General features: G+C 28.5%; 1 protein-coding gene across 1 annotated transcript; it reads left to right on the forward strand.

Annotated features, from left to right (window-relative positions):
• The first annotated feature begins 9926 nt into the window (after nt 1–9926).
• LOC106754190 lies at nt 9927–13213 on the forward strand. The gene is made up of 7 exons (XM_014636191.2): nt 9927–10022; nt 10121–10183; nt 10281–10413; nt 10957–11060; nt 11147–11318; nt 11413–11547; nt 11631–13213. Exons 2-7 carry the CDS (start codon nt 10143–10145, stop codon nt 13032–13034), a joined length of 1989 nt encoding a protein of 662 aa, XP_014491677.1. The 5' UTR covers nt 9927–10022; nt 10121–10142; the 3' UTR covers nt 13035–13213.
• The last annotated feature ends 1966 nt before the right edge of the window (nt 13214–15179 follow it).

A 15179-nucleotide genomic window follows, 5' to 3' on the forward strand; every position in this document is an offset into this window, starting at 1 on the left:
CACCAAAAGCCAACGGAAATGCATTTTAATCGATTCATATGGAAGAGAATTAATCAAAGAGTAATGTAATCAAAGTAAAAATGATTTTAAAACAGTGCAAATGGAAGAAAACAGTACCTCAATAGCAATGGCAGAGGAGAAATCGCGAAGAAGAAGACAAATAGTGAATTCGTGTAATTGTTGCCTACGCTTGCAGGTTGGTAAATAACATTAGACATCGACTCCCCTCCAACCTAACGTCTAAATCATCTCACACATCGACCCTCTCCTCAACCGCTGTCTAAGGCCTTTAAAAAATTAAGGGTTAAATATGTTTTTGGTCCTTTAACTTTCAGTGAAAATTGGAATTAGTCCCTCTTTAAAACTTTGACTTAATTTAGTCCCCCAACTTTAGAAATGTATGAATTTAGTCCTTTTAACTAAATTTTGTTAGGTTTATTTGATGTTTCAAGCACGTTTCATGGTAGCATTTGAGTTGTTTACACTGTTTGACCCATTTTTGCTTCAATGTTAACTGAGAAGCGCGTTTGAAACATCAAATAAAGTTCGCAAAATTTGGTTAAAAGGACTAAATTCATACATTTCTAGAGTTGGAGACTAAATTAGACAAAAGTTTTGAAGAGGGACTAATTCCAAATTTCATTAAAAGTTAAAGGACCAAAAACATATTTAACTCAAAAATTAATTTTGGCATTGGGAATCAGACATTTACGGAGCCATTTGGCGTCTGGGGTGGGGGGTGACGTCTAAAGCCAATTTAGACGTTAGGGTGAGGGGGTCGGACGTCTAAGGGTAGTGAAACAATGCCTTTTGGGTTACTTTATCCAAGCCATTTGGCGTTCGGGGGTTGGGGGCCGACGTGTAAATGGGATATAGACGTCGGGGGCAGAGGATGAACGTCTAAATGTAATAAAAAATTGTTTTTCTTTTTCTACTTTCTCGCACATTTTTAGCGTCCAATGAGGGGATCGACGTGTATAGTGAATTTAGACGACGGGAGCCTAGAACCTACGTCTAAAGTGTAATTTTATTTATAAAATTATCACTGATCATTTTTAACATTGGATTTTCATTGATAAGACATTATACACATGACATTATACGTTATTTCTGTACTAGTATTATAAAAATGTACAATAATAAAATTAAAAAATTTTAAATTGAAAAAAAGTAAAATAAGTAAAATTATAAACTATAAAATTATAAAACTAGAAAATTATAAAATTATAAAACTAGAAATTTATAAAATTATAAATTTATAAAGTTTTATAGAGTTATAGAATTATAGAGTATAGAATTATAGAATTAAAAAAATTCTAAAATTAGAAATAATAAAATTCTAAAATTCTATAATAATAAAATTATAAATGTAAAATATAATCTGTGTACTCAAACAATTATTTAGAAATATCAGGATTTGCTTATACAAATATTATTTTACATAGATAAAAAAGAAAAAAAAATTCTTGTAAGAGGTTTTTTTCAATTCTAATTTGTTAAAGGAATCAATAAAATTTAATCAGTAAGGTTTTTAAAATTTTATACTAGAAATTATAAATGTAAAATGAAGGTGGTAGGGATAGAAAAAAAGAAGAGGAAATGATATCAAACTACTTTGTTTGAAGGGTAGGGACAACACAATAAAGGAGACACCAAACCATGATGATGATCGATCATTGAAACGAATAAAAAGCTTGTGTTCTGTAGCAGCAGTGATCAGACTGAGATTGAGACTGAGAAATTTGTGTTCTGCATAGCCATGACAACCTTTGTCCGCAGCAGCACGCTCTCTCGCAGCCGCAGATACAGATATGGAGCTGTTGGAGCTGAACCCACCATTGCTAGGGACCACATTCTCAAGTCCATCAGCTACAGACGCAGAAGAGCCAAGCAGAGGAAAATCTTCCTCTCCACCTATCAACTAGATTCTTTCTCGGAGCCCAAATCGCCTAAGCTCAAAAGGGTTGCTTTTAACCTCAAGAGATTCGTAGCCTCTGTCTTGAAACTTGTTCAAACCACCGCAGGTTCTTTCAGATCCAAGTCCTCTCTCTCCACCGACTTGTGAAGATTTAACCCTTCTTTCCTGTGCTTATAATGACTCAACTTTCATGCTTATCCCTTCTCTTCCCTTTCAATCACTTCTTTTTCTTCTTTTTTTCACAGCTGTGTATGGTTGATAATGGAAAAAAATGTACCATCTGGTACTACCATTGTTTTGTATAGAGAATCATGCTTTATATTTTGTAATTGCTATGTTTATGATATCATTACCCACGATTGGCCTTTAAGCTAACATTAACAAGTGAACTATGCTTCAACTTGATTCGTAAGCCAGTCTGAAAATGAAATATGCAAATTTTAGTTGGCTACCAGTTTATGGTAATTTAAGATCAGCAACAAAATGCAACCTTAATTAACCAGTGTCTAAATATAGGATGGAGAAGAGGAAGAGAGAACAAAAAACTGAGGAAACCAGTTTGAGCCTCTAAACCTGTCTAGAGAATCGTGTCCGCTCATACGTAACAAAATTCTTGACCAATGGAAGGTTCCCTAAACGAAAAAAAGCATTGTCCAAGAGGAGAGGAGAAAGGAAAATTTCTCTACTCACATAGTTGAATGTGATGTTCCTACAATCTCAAAGGATTCATCAATAATCACGACCATTTATCATGACATCAGAGGCATATGGCCCCCCTAAAGGGTATGTCTCGATAGAGAAACAAGAGTATGGAGGGTATCCTCGTCCTTATGGCTATAATCCTCGCCGTCGCCGTGGTAGTTTTGGTTTATGCGGGTGCTTAAAATGCCTCTGCTGCTGCTGTGGTAGTTGCTGCCGTTGCTGCATTTATATGATTTTGTTCATAATTATAGTTTTGGTGGCAATTTGTGTGGCTTTATATTACCTTATTAAGCCTATAGTTCCTTCCTACGACTTTGAACGGATTGAAATAAATTCATTTGAAATGAGAAAGGATGATATGTTATACAGTGATATAGTGGTTGTTGTTAAGGCAGAGAATCCCAATGAAGATATTGGGATGGAGTACTTGGAAAATGAAATTAGGGTAATATACTCAGGCGCTCAACTTTGCTCTGGGGAGATACCTCCATTCTTGCAGCCAGGTAAGAACATAACAAATATCAACGTTGAGTTGAAGGGGGAAACAAAATTTAGTGCTCAAAGGCAAAATCGTTTTATGGAAGACCAGCATGTTGGGAAAATTCCTTTGTTAGTAACGGTGAAGCTTCCCATAAGGTTTGTGATTAAAGATTTTATCCATCTCCACAAAATTGTCGCTAATGTAAATTGTTCCTTGCTTATTGACAAGTTGGAACCCAACTCAAAGCCTAGTATTTTGGATAAAGATTTCACCTACGGAATAGATTTCTGAAAGGTTGGTTATTTCATCGCTTGGAAGCTGTTTAAGAACTGGAAATTAATTAGGGTTGATTATGGCGATTGGAATTGGTTGTAGAGTTTGCTAAGTGTTCTTGATGGACAGTATTGATTGACAAAGAGAAGTCTTAAAAACAAGGTTTAAGGATTTTCTGCGACCGTGCTGTGATATTTGTCTGCAATTTCCTACAGATCAGTTACATAGAAACAATCCATACATAGTGAAAGGCGCTTGTAGTATGATTAATGAGAAAAGGGTTTCTTACACTCATAATTCATTGCACACCAAAAGACAAAACAAAACCTAATTGTTAACTTCAAGAAGCCAAGTAGAAGCTCCTTAGCTACTTGTTAATTAACTTCGTTCTGTTTCCATGGCAGCACACTCGTAACATATTAAATGTAAATAGAAAAAAAAAAGTATTTTTACTCATTTTTACATTCATTTCACATATTACTCTTCACTTTCTCCTTATAAGAAACATATATGTCATACGAATATCGTCAGCAAGTTTTATCGTTGAAGAGGAGTTCAACATAGTAAGATACAAATAATACAAATAAATAAATTAGAGGATATTTATCTTGGAAAAATATAGTAAAAGAAATTACACTATATTTATTTATAAGAAACTAGTTTTATGTCCTTCCCATGCCTACCAAGAGAGACTCATGTTTATTAGCAGAGATTTAAAGGTTGAGGAAAAAAATGATAAATATTATTAAGTTTATAATCAAGTGTTAAATGCAATCAACCTGAAAAATGATTTATGACTTTAGAAAATCAATATATCTATAAAAGTATGCATAGTAAACTTTGTAAAAATACGATAAAACATATAAAAGATATAGAATAGACTTTCTAAAGTTATAAAAGATATAAAAAAATATATAGTGGACTTGCTAAAAATACAAATAAATGTATCAACATACTAGTGTAATGAATATTGTTAGACTCGTCTAATCAATGCATTGATAATCTTTTCTAATATGTGTTGTTAAATTCTTCTAATCAGTATATGAACATATTTATCTAGTTGTATTGTTAAATTCATTAAATCAATATAAAAACAAACTGGTCTAATGTATATTGTAAAACTAGTTTATTCAAGGATTGAGAAGAGTCGTCTAATGTGTATTAATAAACTTACTAATATGTGTATGAACATACTAGTCTAAAGTATATTATTAGACTCGTATAATAAGTGTATGAATAAATTCATCTAATGTGTGTTGCAAAATTTGTCTAATTAGTTATAAAAATACTCATCTAATGTATATTCTTAAACTCATTTAATTAATGTATCAAATGATTCATCTAATGTTTTTCACAATATTTGTCTAATCAATATATGGACAGACCCATCTAATGTGTATTGTTAGACATATCAAATGTTTTATCTATACTCATCTAATAAGTGTATGAACAAACTTTTCTAATGTGTATTGTAAGATTCATTTAATCAATGAATGAATAGACTTGTTTAAGGTGTATTAATAGACTCATCTAGTCTGTGTATAGAAAGACTTGTCTAGCAATATCCTCTAATCAATGTATTTCTAGATTTGTCTTATAATTTTTGTTATGCTCGTGTAATTTTTTTTATTATATTCGTCTAATTAGTATATGAAAAAAATTATATGATGCGTAGTGCTAGACTCATCTAATCAATACATCGACAAACTCATTTAATATGTATTGCTAGACTTTTCTAATCAATACATTGACAAACTCAATTAATATGTATGGCTAGACTTTTCTAATCAGCATATGAAAATATTCGTATAATGTATATTGCTAGTCTAGTCTAATAAATATATATTCAGACTTGTATAATGTCTATTGCAAGACTCGTATAATGAGTGAGTGGACAAACTCGTCTAATATGTATTAATAGACTCATCTAATTTGTGTAGGTATAGATTTGTCTAATGTATATAGTTTGACTTATTTGATTAGTGTATAAACATATTGGTCTAATGCATATTGTGAAACTCGCTTAATTAATGTATGTATATAGTCATCAAATATATATTGTTATACTTGTTTTACATAATAAAAATAATAAGAAAATTCAAAAATAAGATTATTTATATAATAATGATACATATAAATTTTTATTGAAATTTTTTTAAGACAAAATTATTACATGAAAACAAATTTATATTATTGCGTAAATAATTTTTATCATTAATAAATATATATAACTTTTGAAATAATATTATTTTAAGACATAAAAATTAAATCATCTAGCCTCAAAATCTAATTAAAAAATTACAACAGATCAATCCCATAGACTTGAAAATATCAACTAAGATTTAAAATTAAATATAAGTTATTTCTTAATAATAAATATATTGAAAGCACTTATTTTTTTTTTTTTAAAAAATCAAGTAAGATTTAAAATATTTTTTGGAGATACATATAATATATTAAATTGATTAATAATATAATTTCAATTTTAAGCATTATTGATATTTTAGTGATTGATATGCCAGATTTGAAGTATGAAAAACTAACCGTGTTACTTAAAATTAAGATAATAATTTATTAGATATTAAATACCAGAATTGAAATATATTATTTAGAAAATAATATATATTTATTAATAATACAAATTGTATACACTTTTATGTAAAAAATTGTATATCTAAAGAGTATTATATATATATATATATATATATATATATATATATATATATATATATATATATATATATTAATTTGATTGATTTTTAAATTCATTTGTAATAAAAATGAAAATAGATTTCAATTCTACCGTTTAATTTCTGTTAAAATTTTAAATTTAATTGTTAAATAATACTATTAACTTCTCAATTTTAAAATCTTTATATCAATCTCTAATAAGTTATGGCTAAATTTAAAATATACTGTTAAACAGTGTAATCCACAACAAGCATCCATAAAACTTATTTTAAATCTTAGTTGATTTTTAGAAAAATAAATAATCATTTTTTTAATGTATACATAAACATATTTTAATCATCATTAAAAAAATTTTCTAACGTGTTTTTAATATATTTATTATTAAAGATAACTTAAACTTAAAGTATTAATTCTTTTATTTATACTATATTTTTTATTCTTCATTTTTTTTAATTTCTAATTATTTGATCATTTAGTAAATTATTAAAGAATAACTTATATTTAAAGTACTAATAAATAAAAAATAAAATATATTTCTCTAAATTTAATTTTATTAAATTATCAAATAATTAAAAATTATAAAAGAAGATTATAGAAATATATTTCTATTTTAAGGAAAAAATACTTTAAAAATAAAACAAATAGATAAAAAATAAAATAACTTTTATATATATGTAGCAACAAATAAATATAAATAAAAAATAAATTAACAATATCAAATGTCTAAAAAAACTAACTTTAAAAACACTGGTGAACAAAATAAATATAAATAATAAAGTAAATTTCATAATATTTTTTTCTTGTATTATAATAAATTATAATAGATAATAAATATATTGTAACAGATATAGAAGTATTTTATCACAATAAAATATATTTATTTTATCGAAATATAAATAAATTAGAGTATATTTATTAGAAATATAGAAAGATTTCATTACAATAAAGTATATTAATCTTGTAGAAATATAGAAGATCTTTAGAAATGTAGAAAGATTTTATGAATAAATACATAATTTGAAAGAAAATATGAAGATTGTAATAAATCCTAGAAAGATTCAAACCTTAAATAATCTGGTAAAAGAATTAGTTGAGTATAAATAGGACCACTAAAACCAAGACAAGAGAAAACAAAGAAGGAATTCTCCTATCGTATCATTGGCGTGTTCATGCTCAACTTCTATTGGATTGTTGCAATTTCTGCTGCTGGCTAACCTCATTACATCTTTTATTTCTCTGCTACTTTGAAAGGTACAATGTCTTTGCTTTCGTTATTCTTCTATACTATCAATATATTAATTTCTGCTAAATTGTTATCTTTTAAAATAGAAAATTAATTTTTTGACATATATAATTTTTTTACATTCATTTGATACTATTCTTTTTAACTTTTGAATTTCTTTTTTCTTGAAAAATACAAAATTTTATATTTTTATGACCATTTTATACTCTCTGAAATGAATATAAGTGCATCATGGTACCGATGTTATTTTACAAACTACATTCTTCTTCATCTACCTTATATGTTTTATATATTTTAGGATAATGATAATTTGACAACATTCTTTTTACAACATTTTAACATCATTTACGTTGTATTCTATGATTGGTCTATGGTGGTGTTTATAATTATTATTATTGATTGTGGAGTAATTTTTGACAATGACACCGAGATGATGTTAAGATGTTGTCAAAAAAATGTTGTCAAAGTATCATTATCCTATATTTTAATACTGCTTTATGCAAGGACTTTTTTTTTTCTAAAATAAATAAATTTGACATTTAGTTTACACACATATGATAGTTTTTTTACATATATATTCTTTGCGTCTTACCTATTAAATATCTTAATTTTAAACTATAGAAATTATGACAATATTAATATCAATTCTTTTTAATCTTGTTAATCAAATTTATATTGTTATTGCAATGAATTAATTAATGTTTTATTAAAAAAATTATTATCAAAAAGAGTTTTTTTGTTATACGGTTTTCAATTTTAAAATTTTTCTCTCTTATTATTTATGTCTGTCCCCTTTATGTAGTTTTTCATTTTTTTAAAATATAAACATTTTTTTATTAAATAGAAATGAAAATTTATAAAATAAAGATATCTTAGTTATTTTGTTACGATTAAGAAAATTTATGAAATTTATTTATTTTAAAAAATTATATCACTATGCTAGTAATATAAGAAATAATTTTATAGTGTTATTTTAAAAAAAAAAGTCAATAAAATGATAAGTAAAATATTCTGTTAAATGATTATATGCGTATACTTTATATTTTTTTCACCAATCCGGAAATAATAAAATAGGGATATCAATATATAAATTAAAGTAGATTTATTTTCTACAAATATAAAAAGATTCTATTACAATGAAATGATAATATATAAATATATATATATATATATATATATATATATATATATATATATATATAATATAAAAAATCTAAAAGACATTTTAATAAATCTTAATACAGGTAATTAGTGCTAAATAATAGTTAATGAAAGTAATAGTAAATAAAATAAAATAGAGATTCGGGATGGGACTCCTGATCTCTAGAGTGATTCTTTTAAGTCCCCAGTCGATAAATTGATACAAATTAAATTTATGTAAGATTTTATTGAAAATTTTCTTTTTCTTATTTTTTTTCTTTCATTATTATGGAAATTTCACACTACTTAAAAATAAAATAAAATTATAATTTATAAGATTGATTTAGTTATAATTTAACTTATTAATTTATGCATGGTATTAGATGTTTTTATGTGTAGATGAAAAGTTATGAATTCCTATTTTGACTTTATCATTTAACAATTTATCTTTATTTGTTTAGAAAAAGAAATCCTGTAGGAGTGGCCCTGGTAGTTTAAGCTAAAGCTACTCAAAACTATAAGTTGATTAAGAATTGAACAAAAGTTAGCCTCACATTTGACTAAAGAAATAATATTTACACCCATAAACTTAAAACCTAATTTTATTCCTTATCCATTTCTCTACTCCCTACATCGTAAACCACAGTAAAAAACAGAAGAATACGACACAAAAGAATAGCATACGATTCCTACACGCAAAACAAGTAAACAACAACCACCTAAAGTGCAACTCAAGAACATCATATATGAATCATAAGATACTGCCTCCTAAAAATTATACGCACAATGGCTACTCATCATTCTACGTTTACAGATTTTTCATTTAAGAATAACCACAAAATAATCAAGTTTAAACCTTCTAACAAAAACAAAACATGAGTTGGTGAACGTCCTAGAATTACGTATTACAAGGAAGTGGGTCGAATTGGTTATCAGTTTTTGCTTAACAAAAAAGCTAACAACTAACGGCCACGCTTGGTTAAAGATAATTAAATTAGTTTCCTTAACCACTGTGTTTATTTTCTTTTCTTTGAATTTTTTCACTAATGACAATAACATGTGTCAGTGTCTGCGCGTCTTTCTTACGGTTCACTTCAATCATACAATTCCTTCGGTATTAACCTCAGCCACACTATAGTTTCTATTCTCATACTCAACTTTAATTATCCCTTAAAATATTACTCTTGTCATTAACTATATCTAAACTTGCACTTGATCACCATATGTTAAATGTCAATCTTGAATTATTTATTTTGTATGATATAAAGTTTTCATATTTCTGCATTTTGTTACCAAACATGTCTCAGAAGTGGTTAATTACGAGGATTTTAAATGTTTAATTGTAATTAATTTAGTAGTTTTGTTTTAAGAGGTAATAGAACATGTCTATTTTATTTTTCTCCAGAAAAACAGGGGTGAAGTGGAGCGGTTATTTTTCAAAGAGACCACAACTGTCTCCTTCTTCTTCTTTCAAATTAAGTCCCACTAATTTGGCACACTCTCTCTTTTTCAAACCACTCTCATCTAAACTGTCTCCACAAAGCTCAACCTCAACTGTAACTATCGTGCTGCAGGTGCTTTTTCGTCACTTCTAGTAACTTTTCTCTGCTTTCTTTGCAAAACTGCTTTCTATAAACTAAAGCTTGCTTTTTCATGTCTCTAATGAATTCAGAGAGTAGCATCAATTTACAGATATGTTTGGCATGTTTTTCGGCTGGTCCAAAGCTTCCAAATGGTAACTAAACTGCATGTAAATTGATCAAAATTTGAGTTTCTGTACGAGTTCAAGTTTATGTAACTCTTGTTTTTGCTTTGGCTTTGGTGCTTTGCAGCAAGAGTACGATCAAAAGAGCCCGGTACCGGCTCGGCCTACTCAAGAACAAGAGGCTTGCAATAGCCAGGCAACTGCGAAAGGACTTGGCAGAGCTAATACAAGGTGGCCATGAAGAAACTGCACTGAACAGGGTTTGTTAATGTTACTAATTAGAGTAGTTTTTTACTTTTCATTGCATTATGTATGAGTTTCTGAAGATGGTTTTCCATATAATAAATTTGTTGAAGGGTTTTATTGGAGGTTTTGTTACTGTTCAGTAGCTTAATATGCCACTCTGTCATGTATTAGTTTTGTTAATTTTCCTTGTAAATGTAATTACTGGTAGTGAGTGTGATTTATGTATGTTTCTGGTTTGTACATGTTGAGCACTTTAGTCTCTATAATTCTTCTTGATGAAGCCCTCGATGACGAAAAGATTGAAGTTTCTTTGACCACACTAGTTATTTTAAGATTAGAAATCTTAGTTTTGTTTTCTGAAACAACGTAGACAATTTATGCATGACATCTCAGAAGATGTAAACGTAAAGTATTTAGTCCTTGAAAAAACATTTTATTCTATCTTAGTGACCTAACTCACAAGTGTTCTACTATTTTGTTTTCTCTAATCTCTATTAACAACGTATGTATTTCATAAGCATTCCAAATCTTAACTAAAGCTTTTCTAAAAACTTCAGGTTGGGCGGCTTATAGAAGACGAAAGCCTAGCTTCTGCGTATGAATTGTTAGATCAGTTCTGTGAATTTATACTTAAACAATTATCCTATATTAGGAGGCACAGGTACTCACTGCTTTCTACCTATGTAAATCAAATTCATTTGCCAACCCCATTGTTTTTTTCTGATGGTTCTGCATTCCAAAATTCAGGGACTGTCCAAATGACATTAATGAAGCAGTTTCTAGCCTTATATTTGCTTCAGCGAGATGTGGGGAACTTCCCGAGCTTGTTATCATCAGGAAGCTCTTTGGACAGCGTTATGGTGAGAGATTTGCAACTATGGCTGTGGAGCTATTTCCTGGGAATCTTGTGAACAAACAAGTACTGCTTTATTAGTTATTTTCATTTCACAGTAAAGTAAATTTTCCACAATTGGTAGTGAGGAATACATATTCATGGAATTACTAAATCACAGTTGAAAGAGAAGCTGTCTGTAAAGTCTGTGCCGGATGAATCTAAGTACAGAATGTTGGATGAAATAGCCAGAGATAACTGCCTCCAACAAGAGGTCTTAGCTATAGAATACTACCCCCTTTGGCAACAAGTGCAGGTCACTCTTCTTTACTACATTGAATGTATTAAGGAGTTTATATAATCCTGTCATTTACTAATAATACAAATGCTTTTGTACAGATGAAGGAAGATAAAGGGTATCAACTAGTGGAAAGTGATGCCCACAAAATTGATTCAAATGTAGGATCTGAAGTCTACCCTTCAGATATTGAAGAGAAGAAAAGAGACGTAACATGTGCTAATTCATTCAATTCCAAACTAAGTGATTCTTCTCTTCCAGAATCTGCTTCTGCAATGGTGCCTGTTGTTCAGCAATATCTCCCATATATCGAGAGTTTTCCTTTGGAAAAGGAAGTAGTACAGATAGACTTTCCTGAGCTACTTTCTTCTATAGATTTTGATACGCAAAACAAGGGTGAAAGAATGGCTTTAACATCTTCACAAAGCGAAAGTTTCCCTCCGTATCCTGAAGAAATGGTACAATATGTGGATGACATGGAGGAGTTTTCTGAAGTAAAAGAGTGTGTCAGCCAAGATCAAATGCTATTAACGTTCAAATCTTCTGGTCTATCCAGAAGAGAAAAACCTCAGGTTGGTTTTGATGAGAGTGATGTGGGTCAAGATGAATCAGAGAGTGAGAACTCAAGCACAAGGACCTCTAGAAAGAGCAAAAGGAAACGTGAGAAAAGATCAAGAAGGAGATCATTGGTGGAAAACCTAGGCCTTATAGATATTGGATACCTGATATATTATCACAAACCATGCAAAAGTCTCTCAGCTCATAAGCATAGGACTCATTTTAACAGAAAGCACCATAACCCTTTTCTAGAAGGAATTCTCCCACCGAGTTATGATGGCCAGAAGAGACTGATGCTAAACGGTTTCTCAGAAGAAGGGATGGTTATACAGTCAAGTCAACGTCAAGATGGCACAAGAAGACAACTTTTCAACTTTAAAATGAGGGGCTGCAGCTTGAACCAGCCTTGCTACTTTTGCCTTTACAATGAAGAAGACTATTTGGAACCTCCATCACTGAAGAAAAAGAGAGGGATAACAGACACACATGTTCAACAAGGAGTTCTGCATCATGAGTGTTGCCATTGCCAACCCTTTTGGGATGATGAATTGAACCAAGGAATGGAATTGGTTACCATCCCTCGGAGTGAAAGTAATGCAGCTGAATATCGTGCATTCAACTACTCAGATTGCGTAGGTGGTAACAGAAACAATGAAATAAAAGATGAAAAATCTGCTTCTCCCGAAGTTTCCAATGGAAGGAACAGTTGGTCCTCAACAAGAATAGAAACAGAAGCTACCTATTCAAGGGCCATGACCATACCCCAAGAGAGGCACCAAAACAGCAAAGACATGTTAAGGACATATTCATGTCATCAACATCCTAACCATGTTCACCCTAAGTTGCCGGACTATGATGAAATAGCTGCTAAGTTCACTGCTCTCAAGAGAGAACGCCTGGAAAACATGAACTGCAGTGGGGACCTAAAACAAGTATTGGAGGCATAAAAAACCATCATTTGTACAGTGCTGCTATCTATTAAATTTTGAATCACCAATTCAAATAGCTTTCTGTGATTTTTTTTGCTGTCACCAAATATTCTTTGGCATTATTATTCATCTCTGTAAGATCACAATGGTTAATGTTACTAGCAGTAAGAAATATGAGAAGGTTTGCAATCAGTTTAGTTTGAGATTTATTTCATTGATTAGTTTGTTGAGCTTGGTTAATGAATTAAATGAACCATGTTGTTAATCAATGACACTACCTGATTAAATATTAAAATGTATTTAATATTTATTTTTTAATATATGAAATAAACAAAAGGCATATAATTGAAATTAAAATTCTTAATTTTTAATTAATTAACCCTAAAAAGATTGTATTGGTATCTTTTTCTTCTAAAAGTTACTAGTATATGTTGAATTTAAGTTCGTTAATTTTTATTTTTTTTATTAATTAAAATGATTTATAAATTATAAATAACATTAATTTTTATGGTTTTAATTATTATTTTTTTATTAAATTAAATTTCTTATAAAATGATTTCAATTAAATGATTTATAACCATAATTAGATAATTAGAGTAAGTATGTAATTAAAAATTCAAAACAAGTTATCTTTCATTATAATTAATTTTTTATTATTATATTATATTTTTTTACGAAATATAATTAATTACTAAAAATTCTTTTCCTTATAAACTATTTAAAATTAATAAAAATATTAAATAATTGAAATGGTTTGGGATTGACGACTTCTACAGTTAAAATCGTGTACTCTACACACTTTTACTTTTTTTTTTTTTTAAATGTATATAAAATATTTTAAATTATATATAATTAATAATTGAAGTTTTTTTTATATTATTAAATAAATAAACTTTGTTATTTTAATTATTTTTATAATTTAATTAAATTTTTGTACATCCGTAATTTCTTCTTTAAATTTGTCTAATACAAAAACCAAAACTATTTAATCAAACTAACATATTTTGGGTGTAATTGCCCTCAAGTGAAAATAGGATTTATCAACCCAATCTTCCAAAAAAAAAAAACAAAAAAACTGAATTTAGACCTATACTTTAAATTCTTTCTTCAAGGTAACAGAGAACAGTGAACACAATTAAAAATCAAGGTAACCAGACGGATGGAAAAGGGTTTCGGCATTTGTATACGAACCTAAAAAAACTATATTCCTATCCCATGTCCAAAATGAATGAAATATATTTCGTCATCCTTATAGGATAATGGGTATATCTATGTTTGTATTTACTTTTTTATTATTTTAATATTAATTAATTAATTTTTATAAAAGAATAAAAAATACAAAATTTATAATATTCTTAAATATTTAATATTAGAAGGTTTTCATGTACTTTAGAGAAATATTTAAAAATAAATTATAATTACATACATTTAATATTAGAGTAAGTTTATTAATTTAAAAAGGTTAATCAAAGTTCATATTGGATAGATTTTAAAAAATATAATTAAATTAAAAAATATTTTAAATGTTTTTTTATTTCTTTTAAATTCTAATGAAAATTTTTTTCTTATACACTAATAAAAAAATATAATACACCACTTAAACGAAATCAAACAAAAAAAACAAAGATTTCACTAATACTAATAAAAATCTAGCATAAATCTTTCATCTTTTGAATTTCAATATAAGTTAGATGATGATAAACAAGATTGATGAAAATGATATTAAATTATTATATTGTACTAAATAAAACTTCTATATAAAATTGTAAAAAATAAAATTACACCTGTTCTGATCCTAAATTCGTCAAATGACATCGATAGGGTCAATCATTATACATTTGAAGTATTGTCAACTTTGGAGCGTGGAACTTTGTCACAATTTTATCCTTAAAAAACACATTGGAAGATGAAAGGAGGAATGAGTATTTAAGTTGTCTTAGGCCTCGACTCTTAAGTGATGTGTGACTGTTGGGGTGGTAGGAACATAATCCCCCCAATCAAGGTCTAAGGTTCTTTCAGAGGCCAACATGCGAGATGCCTTAGTCGAGCTCAATATATAGACATCTCTGCTTAGCAAGTAGATCACTCTTGGCAGCGATCGATCGAAAGTCACCCATCTAGAGAAGGATTTGGTTTACTCCCAAAAGGATCTAGGTGTTGCAC

Source organism: Vigna radiata, unplaced genomic scaffold, assembly GCF_000741045.1.
Source record: "Vigna radiata var. radiata cultivar VC1973A unplaced genomic scaffold, Vradiata_ver6 scaffold_86, whole genome shotgun sequence".
Classification (NCBI taxonomy): domain Eukaryota; kingdom Viridiplantae; phylum Streptophyta; class Magnoliopsida; order Fabales; family Fabaceae; genus Vigna; species Vigna radiata.

Bases quoted from the DNA above. Each gene is read 5' to 3' on its own strand.
- LOC106754190 (XM_014636191.2), top strand. From the start codon at position 10,143: ATGTTTGGCATGTTTTTCGGCTGGTCCAAAGCTTCCAAATG. The intron at 11,061-11,146 runs GTACTCACTGCT...TCCAAAATTCAG, and splicing joins TCCTATATTAGGAGGCACAG to GGACTGTCCAAATGACATTA. The intron at 11,548-11,630 runs GTCACTCTTCTT...GCTTTTGTACAG, and splicing joins CCCTTTGGCAACAAGTGCAG to ATGAAGGAAGATAAAGGGTA.